The sequence below is a fragment of the Ochotona princeps genome, chromosome 2 (genome assembly GCF_030435755.1).
Source record: "Ochotona princeps isolate mOchPri1 chromosome 2, mOchPri1.hap1, whole genome shotgun sequence".
Classification (NCBI taxonomy): Eukaryota; Metazoa; Chordata; class Mammalia; order Lagomorpha; family Ochotonidae; genus Ochotona; species Ochotona princeps.
Genome location: NC_080833.1, coordinates 70,848,223 through 70,868,496, shown reverse-complemented (window position 1 = coordinate 70,868,496; position 20,274 = coordinate 70,848,223). Strand labels below are relative to the sequence as shown.

Sequence of the window (20,274 nt, the reverse complement as noted above, 5' to 3'; positions counted from 1 at the left end):
GTCTCAACTTTGCTATAATCCAGACGAGGCCATTACAGGTATTCTGGGAGTAAACTTGCAGACGGGATCATTCTTTGTCAAATGTCTCTTTCTCTCTGCCTCCAAATAACTAAAAATCTTTAAAATAGGTTCTTAAAAAAAGCTGTAATCCCATTAAAAATTTTATCTAGCAAAGACAGGCATTTACATTACATAGTTTTTCAAAAGGCATGATAGTTTTCACATACTAGACTTTCTACAGCTATTTGTCAATCTCAATACTGCCTCATAGGGCCTAGAGAAAATTTACTTGGCCTGGATTTTATATATACATAGGAAGAAACAGGCGGGACCTTAAAAGGTTTTACAAGTATTGGTGTTGTCTCTGTGGGCTCAGCAATCTGCTCTCTTCCTTTCATGGGAACAGTGGTAGATAAACAACCTGGATGGGTGCAGGTGGCTGTTACTCATCATTTTCCCTGTCCCTTCCTTTCAAATCTAAGGAGCCAGTGTTATAAACATTTGGTCAAACAGCCAACAGATTAAGAGATGTCTTAAAAGCAAGTGTTAATAAGAATTTTAAATGACCATGGCAAAGTGTTTAAAACAATGGCCCTGGATTTTAATCCAAACAGTATAACTGCTTTTGTGTTTTCTGAAATTACTTATGAGAACTTCTAAATCTTTTTACCTATATATAGCTATGGCCAAATAGAAAATGATGTCTCAATTTTCCCAAAAGTGTTAACCATGGTGTCTTATAGGAAGTATAGTTTTTTTAAATCTCAATATGTATTTAGTATCTAGAAAACAAAAAGTATGCAGAAAAAAATTAACACAACAGGTGTGGGATTGCCAGTCATCCAAAGGACTGTCAGTCTGGCCCTTGATCAGTTCCTTACACTGACATGAAACTTGCCCTCAGTGATCACAATGGATTACTGTACTTTGATTATACAAACAATATTGCTTATGCTGAACATCTGCTTTCACTTGGCAGCCTGTTCTGGGCAGAAGGTGCACACGTGACCAGTTTTCAATGAAGACTTTGGGGACTGGTCTCTAATGAGCTTTACTGGTCCATAATATTTCACATGTGTTGTCACAGTGTGTTGCTCAAAACTTACATGCATCCGTGTGGGTCTTCTGGAACAGAACTTTGGAAATGTTTCCCTATTTTCTTTGTCTTAATTGCCTTTCCCCTTTGCTTTGTATCCTTAAACTGTAATACTTCTTAACCATGACTACCAGTATTTGCTAAGTTTGTGAGTCCTCCCTGTGAATCAAAAACCCTGGAGATGGCCTTGGGGGCCCACGACAAAGAAAGAGAATTGGTAGCAATTTAGCTACCAACCAGGAAAATCCAGAATTTTTCCTTCAGGGAAAATTAACAGACTCTATTTGGTCATTCAGTACAGGCTTACATTACATTCACCCCGCTCTGTGTGTTTTTTTTTAAGATGGCATCTCCTTTGCAATGTTAGTGCTTGTTAAAAATGGCATAATAGCATAATATTCGCCTATATGTAATGAAGCTACAAATTTTTCAAATTAGGTCAAGAACTCTAAAATTAAGGTTTCTACACCACTTACTACTTAAAAAAATTAAAGTTAACCACAACATCTACTTGTATATTTCTATGGGTAACACAGAGTTGCCATGATAACTATGATAGTTATCACAGAAAATACGCACTGAGGCATGAAATTTAGAGACTATATAGAGAAACTCAGCATATGAGACATTAGGAATTAATTCATTCATTAATTAATAAATTAATGTTAATGTAGGAATTACAAGTCTTTTATGTCAACTATGCCTTTCTAAACCTTAGTACCACATGAATAATTTGACATTTAAATACCACCTCCTCTTTTTTGAAAGGCAAAATATATGTAGGAGAGAATCTAACAAGCTGATTGATCATCTTTCTGTGTATTTAAAAATACCAGCCTGAACTAAAATGCTGTTAACGAGGAAATACTTAAAAACATCATGCTCAACTATATTTGGTAAAGCATTCAGTATTTTGTAAATTGCTCACTTAATAACTTTTAATTTTGATAAGTCACTGGTACCTAAAATCTTTCATTTTTAACTGAAGGTACCAGGTTATCTCTCCTCCTGTTGAATATAAAGTTAATTCAATCATTTGCTCCGTTTACTCATCTAGAACAGAATTCACATAAGCGGAGTATTGCCATTAACTGAGAGGCATTTCTAAAGAATAATTTCTAGAGAGGAATCTGTACTATGTGAAATATAAATCATATGCATTATTTTTCAATAAAACTATCTATTTAAAAAAAAAACCTATCTATTTCAACACAAAAATCCATACTAGAATGTATCTCTACCCACACTGTGAAAGCAGCATTATCTCTCTGCTTAGTAGCTAAAGCCAAATCCAAAACTAATTAGTTTTTAATATTTCTTAACTGCTCAAATTATTAAAAATCTAACTTTGATCTTATGTTTGTAGATTCTACTTTTGCATTCAAATATTTTCAATGACTTCAATTTGATTTTCAATTTCTTTCAATTGATTTTCAACGATTTTAATTATATATCATTTTAGAAAGCAATTTCCATTCACAACTGCTTTTTCTGAATTTGAAAGTATGAGTTAATGCAGTAATATTTACATTGTACTGAATCATTTTTAGACAAGAAATATTTTTTGTGATTATGACAAAATTTTATGTTATTATTTTTCTAAAGAGACTAGAATTTAAACTATTATCATTTTAGTACATAGGAAGATTATTAGGCACAGAAAGTTAAAATTTTATATGACATGAAAATATATCAAAAAGATATGAAAAAAAATTTTAGCCAATATAAAGTGAATAGGAAGCTGAGGCTGTTTCATACAGACAACATTAATTTTAAACGAGGAGTTTTTTTCTAGAAAAATGTAAATTAGTTCTGATAACATCCTTGTCCTAAAATCTGGTTTCTTCCATGACAAAGTATAAAGCAATATAGTAAAGACTGAGGAACTTAATAACTATTTCTAATTAAATGTTAGAAGTTATTTCTCTAATTTCTGCTTATTAGTCTCGGAATTACTCTTCTCTAACTTTTGATTTAGCATATTTCAGTCTACCCATTAATCTCTCATTTGACTTTTTGCTCTTATTCTCTTAAAATATAATCACTTCTCAAAATTTCCAATAATAAATCTCAGATTTGTCTTTTTTTCTTACTGTTTTGCTCATATCAAATTTCTTTTACTATGATCTTTTACATTCTGCTGGAGGAAAGCAATTAGAAATGTAAGAAATCTGAAACCTGGACTTTCAAATATATAAGAAATAGTAATGACCCTTAATTATTTAAAATACATACTACATTCCACCCAACTGTATTGCTTCATCAGTATAAATCCTTATATATTTCACTTTCTTTATTTGTAAACAGCATTTATTTTTGCCTTTGACATACTTTAAGTATGAATTCTTTAGTTAGCCCCCTAGTTTGTAAATAATGACATAATAAAATACAGTGAAACACAAGAGAAAATCTTGTGACCCTGTTGACTGCCTACATACAGGAAAATAGGAAAATAGAAAAACACCTCTTTCTCTTTAGTCTATTACTAATGAATACATTGGCTCCTTCTGGTACTGTTTGAAAGTCTACTTTCTCTGTTACCTGGTAGGAAGCTCCTATCATGTACTGACCCTGACTGAGATACAGTGCTTTTAATGCAAGCTCAGGGCAGAGCTAAGGGAAGAGGCTATGACTGAGTGCAAATGAAATATCTTAAGGAGCAAAATTAGAGATTATATATGCAACAGAAGGAAAGTTTTATGGAATAACCTGAAAATATAAAATATGACATGAATATTTCTAAATGCAAGAAATACTAATTTTTATTTCCAGATCTGATAAAAATGCACGGCAATCAGAATTACAGTCAACATGAACAATTCTGGTAAAAACAATTTTATGAATTTCACTCTAAAAGCTTTACAGAGTTTACATTTAATTCTAATTTTATTGAATTTGGCATAATTCAAGCAAGAATTTCGTCCTAAAAATCAAGGATATATAAAAGCAGTCCCTGAAACTTTTATCCAATGAGATATCCACATGAAATAGCAATATTCACTTAACTACTATGAATTAGCTCAATGAGCCTGTACTTTGACAAAATAGTAAAAATTGCCTATTTTGTCAACTTGTTTGTAAAACTGTGTTTTTTTTTTCCTTAAAAGCTTCAGTGGTTTGATACTTCTTGTATCAGATTAAAGAAGTGCTAGCTATAGGACATCACACACTAAGTTTTCATGACATTTTGCAATTTAACATATATTATGATGATACGAGACAGTTTCAATCTACAAAGCTTAATAACAAATATGCAGAGATAATGAATAACAGAGGAATAATAAAATGTATTACTTACTTTTCCAGAAACAATCTTTTCATAAATCTGAATTGGCTGGTCTGCAAAGAATGGCGGATAGCCAGCTGCCATTTCATAGATTAGCACTCCTAATGCCCACCAATCCACTGCCTTATTGTAGCCCTAGATAAACCAACACAGTGTTAATTATTTTTCAAGTTACTCAAAAGAAAAGGAAGTCATAGGTAACTTCAAAATTATCTGGGAGCATGTTAAACAAACTTGTAAAGTATTTGCAAAGTAGCTATTCAGAATGTAATTTTTTAAATAAACAAAATGTTAGTAGGTAAGATTTAAATTCAATAGAGATTTTCCAGAGAAATTGGACATTAGGAAGGATTATCAAATCTTCTTCCTAAAGTAATTAATAGTATTATAGATGATGAAAATATCCTCTATTTCATTGTTATAATTCATTTATTGCTCAATCATAGGGTGGGAATTGGATCTAAATACCTTGTAAAGCTCATAATCTTATTAATTAGATTACCTGTAACACATCGAATGGTTAAAAGTTTTGAAATAATATGGCAGATATTGAAATTCAGTAAGTTTGGAGCAGATTTTAAAAATATTCTGGGAGTCAGGAGGGTGAATGTATTGAGGTAGTTCCATTCACTTCACAGAATTTTGTGAAAACTAAATGGTTCATATGCAATACAATTGAAGTTATTATTTAAGTACTCATTACTTTATTATTGACTTTTTTTGCTTCTCATCTTTTAAAAAATGCAAGAAAAAAACCTTAGTACTTAGGGTATTGGAGTATGATATCAAATGAAAGAGAATAATGTTACAAACAGTGTAAATTTGCAAATGCATAACTCAAAGATTCTTATCTGGTTTTTACAAAATATTAAGCTTATTAAAATTAACATCTCAAATATTTATAAGAAAATTATTATAATATCTACATGTAACATAACATATTAACGTGTGTACATAGTTTTCTAAATAAACTAAGATCAATGTCAATTGCTACAAAAGATTATTGGGAAAGATCCTAATAAGCATCTGATCTTGAAAAGCAGCAATCGGAGTACTTCCCAGACATTCTGTTTCCTTGAATGTATCCTCTATTTATCCACTCCTTGCATTTCAACATTTTGTGAAAATTTTGCCTCTATACCCTATTTAGTTTTCAGTTAATTAGTTAAAATAATATACCATTTTATGGAGATTTTCTTTTCCTTATTTTTCTGAGTGTGTATATTTTTTTTTTTCAAGGGAGGCACTTGGTATGAAAAGAGTAGTGCTTGTTTTTTTTTTTTTTTTGCTAATAAAAATGGGTATCACCTTTGCTTTCATTTCTGTTTTAAACTCTGTGGTAATCTTCACAGTAAATATGCAAGAAACAATGAAACCCTGGGTATAAAGAATTGAAACAAATCAAGAAGAAAAAAAATGCTTCATTTAATATACAAATGAGCAAAAGACATGAACCAATAATTTACATGTATGCACAAAGAAATAGCAAATGGATACTAAGCATCTGAAACACAAATAATCAGACATGAGAAATAAAACAAATGGGCATATCATTTACTGAACAACATATTAGTAAATATTTTAAAAATGAGAATAACCAGTGATAGAAAGAATGTGATAAAATAGGCATTCTCATACAGTACTGGTAGGAGTGTAAATAGTACAATTTTGGGGGGGAAACAATTATCAATATGTATCAAGAGCCTTAAAAATGTTCATACCCTTTGACCCAGTAATTCCACTTCTGGGAATCTATCCTAAGGAAATAATGTGAAATACAGAAAAAGCTTTATGCACAAAGATGTTTATCACAGTTATTTATAATAGCAAAAAAATTTAAAAAATGAAAAAACTCAAAAAAAAACTAAAACAGCAACAATAAAATAAAAACAAAACTTGATTATTCAGCAATAAAAGAATGACTACAAACTTTATGATGCATTTGCAAACAAGCCAATAGAATGTTTGCATGCTTGCTCTCATGCAACTGAAAAAAGTCACACACAAAACTATGCATTCTCTATGACCCCAACTATGATAACATGCACAGGAAACTATATAATAATGTTAAAAAAAAAAAGAGAGATTGACTGGCAGGATTTCAGGTTTTTGGGTTGTTTCTTTACATTTTTTTCTGTATTTTCCAAATTTTGTACAATACATATCTATTACTTTTATAATATATAGACATTTAAACATTGTGGTGCTTATTATATTTCAGTCACATTTTTTGTTAAATGTGTTTAAATAAGAAGCAATGTGTTAAGAGCAATTATATTGGATTATAAAGCACTAGCCAGTAGTAAGGGATTTAAATTATAAATGATAGTAAGAGGAAAGCTATACAAAATCCTTCATTATATTCTAATATACATAAAAATTAACCGAACTTCAGTTATTTAGTGCATGACATACTCAGGCTTGTGCCCAACTGTTTTCCCTTTCCTGTCCCTATTTATGCCTCAGTTTTCGCTATGTTTCTTCTTTTTACTTTTCTCTATTGAAGAATGGTAGAGGAAAGAGAACAAGAAGTTAAAGCATTTTTTTAAAGATAAGTTTACAATTTCTCTCACACTTCATTGTTGAGAAAACTAGGATTGCATTCAGTAAGACTAAAACAATGCAATTGCTTTAATATTCTTTTTGAACTAAAACTGTATATGGGAACAGAAGGATTGGCAGTGAGCATATATCTTGCTAAATATGTTTCTTTTTTCCCCAAAATCAATTCTTTTTTTTTGAAAGGCAGAGAGAGAGAGGGAGAACGAACAATGGAGGAGAGGAAGAGAGACAGAAATGGGGTTGGGAGAGAAAGATCCCATCCAGTGGTATATCCTCCAAATGCGTGTAGTGGTCACCTCTGGGGCCTAAGCCAGAAACTAGGAACTCAGTTCAGGTCTCCCATGGTGATAACAGAAGCTCAGCCACTTAAGCCTTTCCCAAGGTTCACATTAGCGGGAAGCTAGAGTCAGGGGAGCAGCTCAGTATTGGACCCACACACTTAGAGATTCATCTCGGGAAGAGATTAATAAGTTTCTCCACTCAGTCATTAAAGAGGATGATTATGAAGACGGTATTCTTTGCTTCAAAACATGAATCTATAGGCCAGATTTATTCACACAGTTTCTCAACCCAAAGTTAAAATTTAAAGATGTCAGGGAGTTAGTGGTTAAGTCTAATTGTTTCTTAGTTACCATGCATGGATAGTTTAAAAATTTGTAATATAGAATAAATAAAAATGTAAAATTTGATCAAGAAAACTAATTTTTACAAAAGTATACAGGGATGCATGCTTATATTTCTACTTTTTAACATACTGACATTATAAACATACCTTGCTCAGGATTATTTCTGGAGCCAAATACTCTGGGGTGCCACACAATGTCCAAGTTCTGCCTTTAACTCTTTTGGCAAACCCAAAGTCTGTGACCTTTAAGAGGAAAAAACCAAAACTTATTAAGAATTTACTGTATCTAAATTGAAATTTTAAAATTCAGGGTTAAAATTAAAGTAATGAAATATACAAAAAAAGAGAGTCAGTTTATGTGACAGAGACTAATTTATATGAATCAATATTTAATGAATCAAGGTTAAACCAATCCAAATTGGAAAATCTTGCCCCTCCTCAAAACAAAGAAATAACTGAGAACCACAATAAAAGCTCTTTTCAATCATTTTCTTAAGGGCTCAGATTCAAGAAACAAAAAGTGAAAACAGGATGCAAAAAATAGTTTTCATAAAAATTAAACAATGATAAAAGTGCTCATTATGTTAAAAATGTCCTCTGCCATTAACCGTACCATCGAAAGTACAAAAGCATCAATGGGAGATCTATTGATAACAATGCAAAACGGTATGCTCCCAATCTCTGATGGTAGAAACGCAACAAAGTGTTGTTCCCAGTGCAGCAAAGGTAGTCAGGGTTCCTGTGGCACTGGTATTACAGAGGTAAAGAAAGGACTATGGAATCAAACCTGCCCCGGTTAAAACTCTGATACTCCCAGTTATAGGCTGTGCAACCTTGCTATGCCTTAGTTTTGTTAGCCTTAAAATGAGGATAACAACAGCACTGTCACCTCATACGTTTATCAGGATTACAGGATCAAATAAAATTTGATTACCCTTTTCCAAAATGTTTGAGAATTCAGGTTTTTCCTGTTTGGAATATTTGGAGGATAAGAAATATTTAAAACATGACATTCAATTATGTTTTATATATATCTTATACAAGTAGCCCAAAGGTAACTTTATATATTTAGTACTTCTGTGTTTGCAGTGTCCCTTTCATGTGAGGTCACCTGTGGAAATTTCTACTTATGATATCATGTCAGTGGTCAAAAAGGTTTGGATTGGGAGTATTTTGTATTTCAGACTTTCAGATCATGGATTCTCAACTTACATACATAAAACATTTGACCAATGCCTGACTTTAATGAATGCTCACACATTTCAGTTCACACATACAGATTATGAAACAGGTTCCATTCAAGATAGTGTTTTTCTACTTCTCTGTTTAAGTGGCAGAAGGATGAACTCAACTTAAAGATATTAGGAAGAAATAATTGATTCTCTCAGAAAGAAAAATCTAATATTGATAGCTTAAGTTAAACATCCAATAGTCTTATCCATTATTTTTGCAAATGTGTCATGTATAACACTTTCAAGTCATACCTGGATATAACCTTGATGGTCAATTAAGAGATTTTCTGGTTTTAGATCTCTGTAGATGAGGTCTAGTGAATGGAGGTACTCGAATGTTAGCACTATCTGAGCTGCATAGAACCGTGCATGGGGTTCACTGAGAAGAAAGAAAACATTAATTCCATGTAAAATGATTAACAAGTATGTCAGTAGACTAATCCTAAACATTAACATAAGAAATGTCATTTCAGGAGTTAAAAGTATTTTTCTTCTAAAAAATATTTTTAGTATCTAAACTGTCTTCAATTGATGCTTTATTTAGGGGATAGCACATGTTGAAAAAACCAAAACCCTAAAATAGCCATCTAGTGTTATCTATTGCTGCCTGTATTAGAATATCTCAATGTCTTTATAATTATGCTGATCTAGGGAATGGCTAAAAAGCAAATGTGCCCAGTAGACTTTCTACCAGTCATTGCTACAGTTAATAGGCTCTGCTATGGTTTGAACAGGATTTGGCTTTCCCAGCTCACACAGACTTTTTAAATTCCAAACCTTATGTTAGTAGTTAATGGATTAACATTGGTTGTTGACAGAATAAAAGGTAGAGACATGACACAATTAAGGTGTCTAGAATGTCATCCAAATGAGAAGTCTTCAAGGTATCAGGGGTGCGTCTTGTGAAAGCAGTTCTCCCAAGAGAGTTATTTATGCCAAGTTCAGCTTAGCTCTGTTTCCTAACTCATCATGACATTCTCCATCTGCACACATTCCAACATCCATTGCCCTAATCAGACACTGGGCTAATGTGGCCGCCTGATCTTGGGCTGTGAATTTCCAAAACTGTAAACTGAAATAATTTCCGGAGCAGTTCCGTTCCAGCATTTGTTAAAACAATTAAAACTTGACTAATATAGGTTCTATATTACTCAGAAGTTTAAAGTGCTCAAAGAATTTTTCTATATGGAATATCTTTAACTGAATTTACGTGTGGATTGATTTTACTTTGCTCATTTTTCTAGTATTTACTGTTATAACAACCATGTCTGCTATAGAAAAGTTCATAATATACTGGTGAAGAATAAACATTCAAAGTCCAACCCAGAAGTTACAGATACAATTTTGGCATGTAGATTTCCAAATCTTCTACTATGCATGTCTATTTAGACAAGATGTGGGTATAATCTGTAGATTTGTGTAAAAAGTCCAGTTCTTGCATGTATATATTATAACAATATACCAATAAAATTCCAATATCACATTACATTACTGTAAAAGGATATACCAATTTTATAATTTGGGTTACTAATTCATTTTCCAGTATTTATACTCAATTCCACTAATCTGTCAGATAAATAACAATAATTTTCAGATTTTTATCTTCTATGAACAATTATAATTATGGATTAAATTTCCTTCAAGATATGGCCATGAGTTTGTTCTAGTAGTACCAGAAATACATTTTTTGCATTATATGAGAATACATTGCTCCTGTTATTTATCATCTCAATTCCCAGAGTGCAACCCATATTCATATTTATTGAATGAATATGTAAAGTAAAATACTTTGAGATGCAATATTTTTTAATACTCTTCCAATTTCAGCCCATCTCAATGCTTTAAACAATCTGCTTTGCATATCAAATGTCAAAGAATGAGGAGGAACACTAAAAAGAGATAGAGAAAATCATCCCAGTCAAAGAAACATTCAACTTGGAAACATTTGCTGTGGGGAAACCTCCTATTTTTCCCACATATGTGTAAATACAAGCACCTTATAATTACTTCTTTACACATACTAATATCTTTAGGACTACAGACATTACACAGATCTATCATCAGATTGTTGAAAATGAAAGCAAAATATTTCAAACACAACTTATCATTAGACAGTTCTATTTAATATTTAAGGAAATGTAGGAGGACAATAGTAAGGCTTCATTCTACAGTATCTTTAAATCTGTTTAAGTAAGAGATAATCCTAATGATTCCTGTTTCTGTGCAAAAGAATAGCTCATATTCTTGCTGCCTCACTGTTTCAGTGTGACCATTTCAATTAATTTGCTTTTCTTGTAGTAACCCATTATTATAAAATAAAGGGTGGACATTAGTAATTACAGAAAATGGGCAGAAAACTTTGACCACTAATTAAGGTGTGGTGTTTTTTGTATAACATTGAATAATTCTAATACAATAAGAGGATTCTGGGTCTGCTTGGAGTACTGGTGATAGGAGAGAAAATGCGTGAGCAGATGAAACAAAGCTACTATGCATTGTCATGGTGACTTGACACATATTAGCTGCCCTGTTCATATTAGGTCAGTAAATGAATTTGACTTTAGTTCATCTAACATGAAAAAGTATAATATTTTCCCTAGTACTTAATACTATCTTGTGACAATTCAAGTGTTCTATCATCTTTCTGTAAAGTGACACTTTATATCACACTGAATGAAGCTGAACTTGGTCTTGAGTTTAGCTGAATTATAATAGGAAGAATTAATGAATAGTATTAGCTTATAAGCTGTAAAATACTGGTAAAAATCATTGAATCATAAGCTAGTCTAATTAATGTGAGATAATACTACTAATAAATTAATCATAAAGTAAAATATTAAATTTTTATACACTTAAAAATATAATAACTTTAGGAATTATATTTGTGAAATCTTTCATCATCACAATACCCTGATTACTGCTAAGATCAATTATATATCTCTTCTTCATTCTTTCAAACCTGCCTCAGAAGTTGCATCACTTAAATTTTTCAAGAACAATACCAAAGAACATTAATATTTTAAAATTCAATTAATTGGACCTGGCGTTGTGGCCTAGCGGCTGAAGTCCTCGCCTTGAACATGCTGGGATCCCATATGGGCGCTGGTTCTAATCCTGACAGCCCTGCTTCCCATCCAACTCCCTGCTTGTGGCCTGGGAAAGCAGTTGAAGATGGCCCAAGGCTTTGGGACCCTGCACCCGCGTGGGAGACCCGGAAGAGGTCCCGGCTTCAGATCAGCGCAGCACCAGCCGTTGCGCTCACTTGGGGAGTGAATCATTGGATGGAAGATCTTCCGCTCTGTCTCTCCTCCTCTCTCTATATCTAACCTTGTAATAAAAATAAATAAATCTTTTTTAAAAATTAACTTATAAATTTCTTAAAACTTATCAAATAATGAATCATTACAATGCTTACTAATGGCAGAATGTTTAACTTGGTTTCATAGTGCTTTTATTTGAAACTCTTTAAAAAAGATTTATTTTTATGTGAAAGGCAGTTACAGAGGGATAAGAAGAGACAAAGATAGATATTCCATTTGCTGGTTCACTCTCCAAATGAGCCAAATAGCTGAGGCTGAGTCAATCCAAAGCTAGGAGCCAGGAGATTCTTCCGGATATTTCACATCAGTGTAAAGGCCCAAGAACTTGGGACACTCTCCACTGCATTCCTTGGCCATTTGTAGGGAGCTTGATGGGAAGTGAATTAGCTGGAACTCAAGTGTGCACAATGCCAGCACTGCAGGCAAAGGCTTAGCTTGCTATGCCATTGCACTGGCCTTTATTTGAATATTAAAACTCATGTAGCTCAGTAGCTAAAGTCCTCACCTTGCATGCACCAGGACCCTATATATGTGCCAGTTCTTATACTGGCAGCTCCACTTCCCATCCAGCTCCCTGCTTGTGGCCTGGGAAAGCAGTTGAGGATGGCCCAAAGCCTTGGGACCCTGCACCTGCATGGAGACCCAGAAGAAACTCTGGGCTCCACACTTTGGATTGGCTCAGCTCTGGCCACTGTTGCCACTTGGGATGTGAATCAGCAAACGGAAGAATCTTCCTGTTTCTCCTCCTCTCTGTATATCTGACTTAACAATAAAAATTTTTGAAATCTTAAAAAAATGCACATATGATGTTTCCTTTTAGTAATGTTTCCATATAGCTAAAATATGAGCTAATTAAATGAAAGCAGGCTTTGACACTGGTATTAACTTATTTAAAAAAAACTTTGTTATTTAAAATGAACACAGACATATGAAGATTTGAAGAGGGAGAAGGCATTATTACCTGAACCTTCCAATTCTTCTTAGATGTGAAAACATTTCACCTCCAGGAACATATTCCATAACCATGTATAAATTAGAATTATCCTATGAACAAATAAGAAGATATAAGTCAAATTATAAAGATGAAAAATTAAAAGATGTTTTTAAGTACACCATGTTCAATCAGGAAAAACAACCTAATGTCTACTTGATAGAGCAAATAATACAAGAACATAAAAAATAAATGGAAAATGCTTCAGCTTTTCTACATTAGCAGAAATAAAATGTGGAACTAAAACACTGAAGCAATGACTTAAAATGATAGCATATGCAAATGATAACTGGGTTAAAACATTTTTAAAAAGTAAATAAGAATATTTACATTTTGTGACTGAGAGACTTTTGGTTTTAATACCTCAAAACATGGGTCTTCATTGATTTAAAGAATAATGTGGGAGAGGGGGGTAAAGTATTTTATATGACTCAACAGTGCAGACAGATACGAAGCATCATTCTAAAATGCTGAAAAGATGCCAACTTTCAAAATATCTTGTCCAACTTTGTGAGACACTTGACAAAAGCTGTTATGCCTTGTATAAGTGAAATGACTAGAAGAAAAATTATGAAATAAAAATTTGGGGAGATCCTGTCAGGAAGGGCTTAAGAGAAGAAAAAGTTTTGTTAATGACATTCAGTTGCATGAGTGTAAGAAGTGCTTAATCAGCATCATTGTGCTTATCTATCATTTTAAATATTTGATTTTATAATACCATCTCATGAAAAATTACGCATGTAACCTTAAAAAATTCCCAAGAAACAATTAAAATCTTTCCAAATGTTACTAAATTTTATAAGTATAAAAAGTTAACTACATAAAATCTTTAGTTTATATAAAAATATTTGCTTATTTGCATTCTCTATTGCTATCATATTGTTTAGATCTTACTAAACTTCATACTTTAAAAAACATCACCAGTTGGTAAGTATCTTATTTAGAGGTTATGAAATCTTACCTTAAATGAATATTCCAGTCGAACAAGAAAAGGAAAATTCACAGCCTGTAATATTCGTTTCTCATTCAATGTATGCTCTATTTGCTTCAGTTTAACAACCTGCAATTGAGAGAGAAATATATTTTAAGCAAAACCATATTTCCCATAATTTTAAAAGAAATGTTTTTCATATAATAATGAACTCTTATAAGCAAGATTGCTCCACTTGTACCAACCATGTATATTAGATTCAAATTAAAAAAAAAGTGCAAACTAATAAGGGATTGAAAACTCTAGTGTTGGAACTGAGTTACTGGGTCTACTGGTTAATGTTCATCTTCAAGTTCCTGCATTCCTTACAGGATCCTATTCATGTTCTAGCATTTCCACTTCCAATCCAGTTCCCTGCTTGTGCCCCAGAAAAGCAGTGGAGGATGGCCCAAAACCTGTGTGGAAGACCTGAAGAATCTCCTGGGTCCTGGCTTCAGATCAGCACAGCTCTGGCCATGTGAGAATGAACAAGCAGACAGAAGATCTTTCTCTCTGAAAATCTGCCTTTTCAATTAAAAAAACAATTTTTAAAGAAGATTCCAGTTTTTAAATTACTTTAAAATTAATATGTGAAAATATTTCGCTTTTAAAGACTTACAGTCCATAAAGAGGCTGGATTCAATTAATTTAGTGAAATACTGATTTTTAAATATCTCAAAAATTGAGGATTAACAAAAGTCAATAAATAAAAAAATACATTCTAAATATTGAGTTTACAAAGTCACAAAAGAAGATGAAATATTCAGGCAAATAAGCTCTGCATCCTTCTAACAGATCATCCAGGATTAATCAAGACTCCTCTGCATTGTTTATTCAACAGAAAAGGAAGTCAATTCACTTCGACTTAGTAAAGACCATAATTCCATTTTGAAGGTAAGAAAATGCAACCTTTGAGATGTATAAATAATTTTTTATAGTATAAATAATCAGTTTCTTTCTTTCTTTCCTGATGTCTATTTTTATAAAGATTTATTTTATGTATTTGAAAGGCAGAGTGACGTATAAAGAGGAAGGGAGGGAAAGAGGGAGAGAAAAACAAAGGGACTGAACAGGTGGAGGAAGAGAACATCTTCTTGCACATTTTATTTTAGTTTTTGTTTGTTTTTAAGATGAACATTTTCATTTTCCATTATAGTCAAACAATCAAAAACAAGGGCCATAAACAATCAAAAATTTTTAAAAAGTCAACTTTACCAATCTACAACAAACTTCAAGATGGTAACAGATCCTCAAAACTCCTAATAATTTGCCTGATAAAGATTAAAAGTAAAGTTTGACAGAACACCATATTTAAGACAAAATGATACACAGTCATTTCCTTCTGTTTTGTTTTTTGACTTTTAAAATTGTAATTACCATATATAAGAAAGAAAACACAGAATTTGTTTTACTGTCTCATGTATTTCACTCAACAAGATACTCCCTAGTCACAACTCTTTATGAAAATTAAATAATTTTATTCTTTTTAAATCTCACAGGACTCTACTATGTATGTGTGTATGTGTGTGTGTGTGTGTGTGTGTGTGTGTGTGTATATATATTTCTTCATCCATTCATCTGATGATGGACATCTGAGATGCCTCCATCTTATGGCTATCATGAACACTGCTGTTAAAAATATGATGGTACTAGTATTTTTTTAGTATAAATACATTCATGTCTTTTGGGTATATGGCCAGTAGTGAGATTGCTGGACAACATTAAAAGTCTACTTCTATATTTTAAATAGCTCTCTATACTGTTTTCCACAGAGGCTGCACTAATTATTAACATATCCTCGATAACATTTGCCAGTCTCTACACATCTAATCAACAAAGATACAAGAAAGTTGAGAGTGTATGGATGGAAAAGAACACTTCATGCCAACGGAAAACAAAAAAGAGTTGGTGTAATCATTCTACTCTCAGATAATGTAGACTTCACCATGAAGAATATTAGAAGAGATAAAGAGGGACAATACATAATGATAAATGGAGTAATACACCAAGCAGAAATAACAATAATAAATTTATATGCACCAAATACAAGAGAACCTAGCTATATGAGACAATTATTGATTAACCTAAGGGGAGACACAGATGCCAATACAATAATAGCTGAGGACTTTAACATCCCATTAACATCAATAAACTGATCAATGAGACAGAAATTCAGCAAAGAAGCAATGGATAGATTCCAGGACTCATACCATCTACCAAAACTAAGTCACAGGCATCACAAAATATAAATAAGTCTATAACTGAAACAGAGATAGAGTCAGTAGGTAAAGCCCTCCCAACAAAGAAAAGCCTAGGCCCAGATGGCTTCACTGCTGAATTCTACAAAACATTTTAAGTGGAACTGACTCCAATTCTTTATAAACTATTCAAAACAATAGGAGGGGAGGCAATCCTTCCAAACTCTTTCTATGAATTTAACATCACCTGAAAAGCAACGCCAGAGAGACAAAACAAATAAAGAAAGCTATAGATCGATATCCTTGATGAACATCGACACTAACATCTTCAACGAAATACTAGCCAACAGAATAAAAAAATACATTTGACAGATTATTCACCCAGATCAGGTGGGATTTATTTCTGGCATGCAGGGATGTTTTAACATTTGCAAATCCATAAACGTAATACACCACATAAAGAAACTGAAGAACAAAAATCACACGATAGTCTCAATAGATGCAAAGAAAACATTTGATAAAATCCAATATTCCATCATGCTAAAAACCCTAAGCAAGGTAAGCATAGAAGGAACACACCACAACATAATCAAAGCAATTTATGAAAAACCCACTGTCAATATAATCAAAGAAGAAATTATTTGTGAGAAAGAAAGGTATATATTCACTTCTATACATAAAATTAGGAGTCTACAAATAATACCAAGCCAAGAATACTAGACTGGGGTTACAAGATTTGTGTTCTTCTCCAGGCCATCTATTCAATCAGCATTCTAACCTTGGGGTTGGTATTTTAACTCTTTATATACTTCAGGGGTTTTCAACTTACAACATTAGGTAGTTGGTTGATGCTTTGCCCATTTTAGGTAACATTACAAAGGGAATTATTACTTATTAGGTTTCTCTTTGTGTATTATCACATAGCAAGGTTTGAATTAAACATAAACACATACTGGCTTGTGAAATAAGTAATGAAAAGGACAACGAGAGGCTTTCCACCTTACATTCTTAAGGCAACTATATATGTACTGGACTTTACATGATTAGAATGGAAATAAGACAAGTTCTATTTTAAGTTAGCAAATTACAATCTAACTTACTTCAAATTATGCACATCTACTAATTATATCTTCTGTATAATAACTGGCATTGCAGGAGAAAGGAATGCTTCCCTGCATGCTGCACAAATTCTATTTGAAAGTAGGAGGTAAAAATATACGAATAGAGATATAGGAAACATTGCCAAATAAGAGTAATCATGTCATATATGCTCAGAGGAATAAATGTTTACTTGAAACTGAGTATTTAATTTTTCTAAGTTCCAGATTATTCATTTATATACTTTAACAGCTTCTACTCTTAAAGTAGGTGTATGGCATAATTATGCATCTCAAATGATGTACATAATACTTGGCAAATTGTAAAAATTCAAAAAAATTATTAAAATCTATTTAAATAGGAAAAGATTCAAACGGATCTTATAGATTACAAAGCTTAAGGAAGAACAGAAAATAAATTTCAGTCAGAATTAAAATCCAGAAAAAAAAATCTAGGAAAAACACAGAAAATCCGAGTTGTAGTTTCATTTAGCTATAATGAAGAACAGTGCTTCACAGACTTGGTAGTGAAATTAAAAACCAATAAAAATAAGTTAAAATAGGCAAAAGGCAAAAAAAATTGGTAATGATGTATTCAGAAATGGGAGAGTAAAATTGACAATCAAGGTTTGGGGTTGTGGTATGGCCAGTTAAGGCACCATTTGGGATACTGGCATTCCATATTGGAATGCCTAGGACTGAGTCCAGGGTCCTCTGCTTCCAATCTAGCCTTTTGCTATTGCACCTTGGAAGGCAGTGGATGAGGCCTAAGGACCTGGAACCCTACCATGTGGGAGACTAGATAAAGTTCTGTGCCTCTAGCAGTTGTCTAAGTCCAGCCCCAGCTAATGTGGGCATTTGTGGACAAACCAGCAGATGAAAGATGAAGCTCTCTGTCTCTTTCTATCTTCCATCAGTCGGTATTTCAAATCATTTTTTTAAAGGAATAGCTAGAATGGTATTCAAATTTTATGTTCAAATTTCATGTAGAATTATATAATTGTATTTCCTTTAAAATTATCTATCTATTTATCTAACTACCTATCTTTCTATTTGGAAAGCAGAGAGACACGAAGTTCCAATTTCTTAGTTCATTCCTTAGTTCCAATGCAATGGTTGGTGCTGGCAATGAGTGACAGAGCCATAAGCTGGAATTCAATCATGGTCTCTCAAACGGGTGCCATCACCCATGCCTTTCAAGGGTCTGTGTTAGGAGGAAGCTGTATTTGGAAACATGGGTGAGCAATGAATCCAGATTCTCCAGTGTTGATCCAAGTGTTTTAACTGGCATCCCAACAGCCACATAAATGCCTCTCCCTGAATTTACCTTGTAACATTTCTGTCTTAAATGGATTTAAAAGTACTTATCTGATTTGTTATTATTATCAGGTCTTCCTCCCTTGCTTACTTTCTCTCTCTCTCTCTCTCTCTTTCCTTCTTTACTATTTTTTCAGCCAAACACTTGAGAAATTATTATGTCCTACATGTTCCTGTATGCCATTTTATGTTAGAGAAATAAACTACAGAAGACATGTAGGCAATAACATCAGAGAAGATATTACAATGGAATTTGGAAGAAAAGTGTGGAAGGTCTGAAAGTTGGCTGTAGAATTCTGATTTTATTTAATAAACATCATGAAGGTTTTTGATGGGAGAGTAAATGATACGACATGATAAGAAAACTTTGTTGGTAATGAGAAAGATGAATTAGCAGAGATTAAAGTCCAGAGTTGTAGAAATAAAAATGTTATGGTAAAACCAGGCAATGTTAACTCCCAACTAGATGGTAGTAAAAACGATATTAGAAATAACAAAAACTCATGCATTTTATCTTTAAAATTTATATTCTAAAATATGTTTATTTATATATCTCTCATACACATGCTCAATTCACAAATATCTGGAACACTGTTCTCATGCCAAACTGAATCCAAGAGTTAGGAACTCCTTCCAGGTCTTCCACAGAGGTATCCAATCATTGGGTACTCATTAGCTGCCTTCCAGGACATGCATTAGCAGGAAGCTCAAATTGGGAGCAGATCCCAGACTTGCACTCAGCCATTCTAATAGCAGATGTGAGAAGCATTCTAAATGGCATCTTAAATATTGTATGAAATGACCCCCCATTCTCACACATTTTAAAGAAAATTTTAAAAGCAGAAATATGGAGTAAAGACACTGAAACAAGACAAATGAGATCAAATTCTTGGTTTATCAAGTTAGCCTTAAAACTTAGAAAAAAATTGCTTATGTGAAAAAGTTACTGATGTAAAAGACTAATTCCACAAAAAATAGTTGTGAAGATTAACTGGCAAAATATATATGAAGGGTCATGGAAAATGTTTACTATGTAAAGTTTGAGTATGGATTTCAAAATTTGGAGGGGAGACAAACTTAACTTTTTAATTCCACTTTCCATTAATTTTTAAACAAAGCTTTCTCATTTAAAGTGCCAAGCAACAACTGACACACAGTATACAGTGCAGAAACACAATTTTCTTAATTTCTGTACTGGCTTTCATTTCCTCATAGCATATACTTGATGACAGGAGAAGCCCAGCAGGTAAACTCAAAATTTGTGATTAACAGAATTACTAGTTATTATGGACTATTATTTAATTCTTTTTTTCCCCTTCGTTTTAGTCCAGACTTGGAGAGATGAGGGGGAAGCAGTAAGTAAAGGAAAAGGGAGAGGGGGAGGAGAAAAAAGGAGAGGCAGAGAGAGAAGAGCAAGTTGCAATTTAATGATTTTTCTGGTTCATTTTCAAATGCCTGCAACAGCCAGGACTGGACCAGGTCAAAGCCAAGAGCTAGCAAGTCAACCCAGGTCTCCTATTTGGGTGACAGGAACTCAAGTACTTAAGCCAACACATGTTGTCTCCCATGGTACGTACTGA

The 20,274-nt window shown here is 32.8% G+C and overlaps 1 protein-coding gene across 2 annotated transcripts in view; it reads right to left on the bottom strand.

Annotated features, from left to right (window-relative positions):
* PRKACB (protein kinase cAMP-activated catalytic subunit beta) overlaps positions 1-20,274 on the bottom strand; it is a 122,545-nt gene that overhangs the window by 10,496 nt on the left and 91,775 nt on the right. For both annotated transcript variants that reach the window (XM_004582096.3, XM_004582095.2), the window contains exons 4-8: positions 14,074-14,172; positions 13,083-13,165; positions 9,054-9,180; positions 7,717-7,812; positions 4,395-4,517 (exon numbers count right to left, since the gene is read on the bottom strand). In XM_004582096.3, the coding sequence (XP_004582153.1) occupies positions 4,395-4,517; positions 7,717-7,812; positions 9,054-9,180; positions 13,083-13,165; positions 14,074-14,172 (528 nt within the window). The remainder of the gene's footprint in view (positions 1-4,394; positions 4,518-7,716; positions 7,813-9,053; positions 9,181-13,082; positions 13,166-14,073; positions 14,173-20,274) is intronic.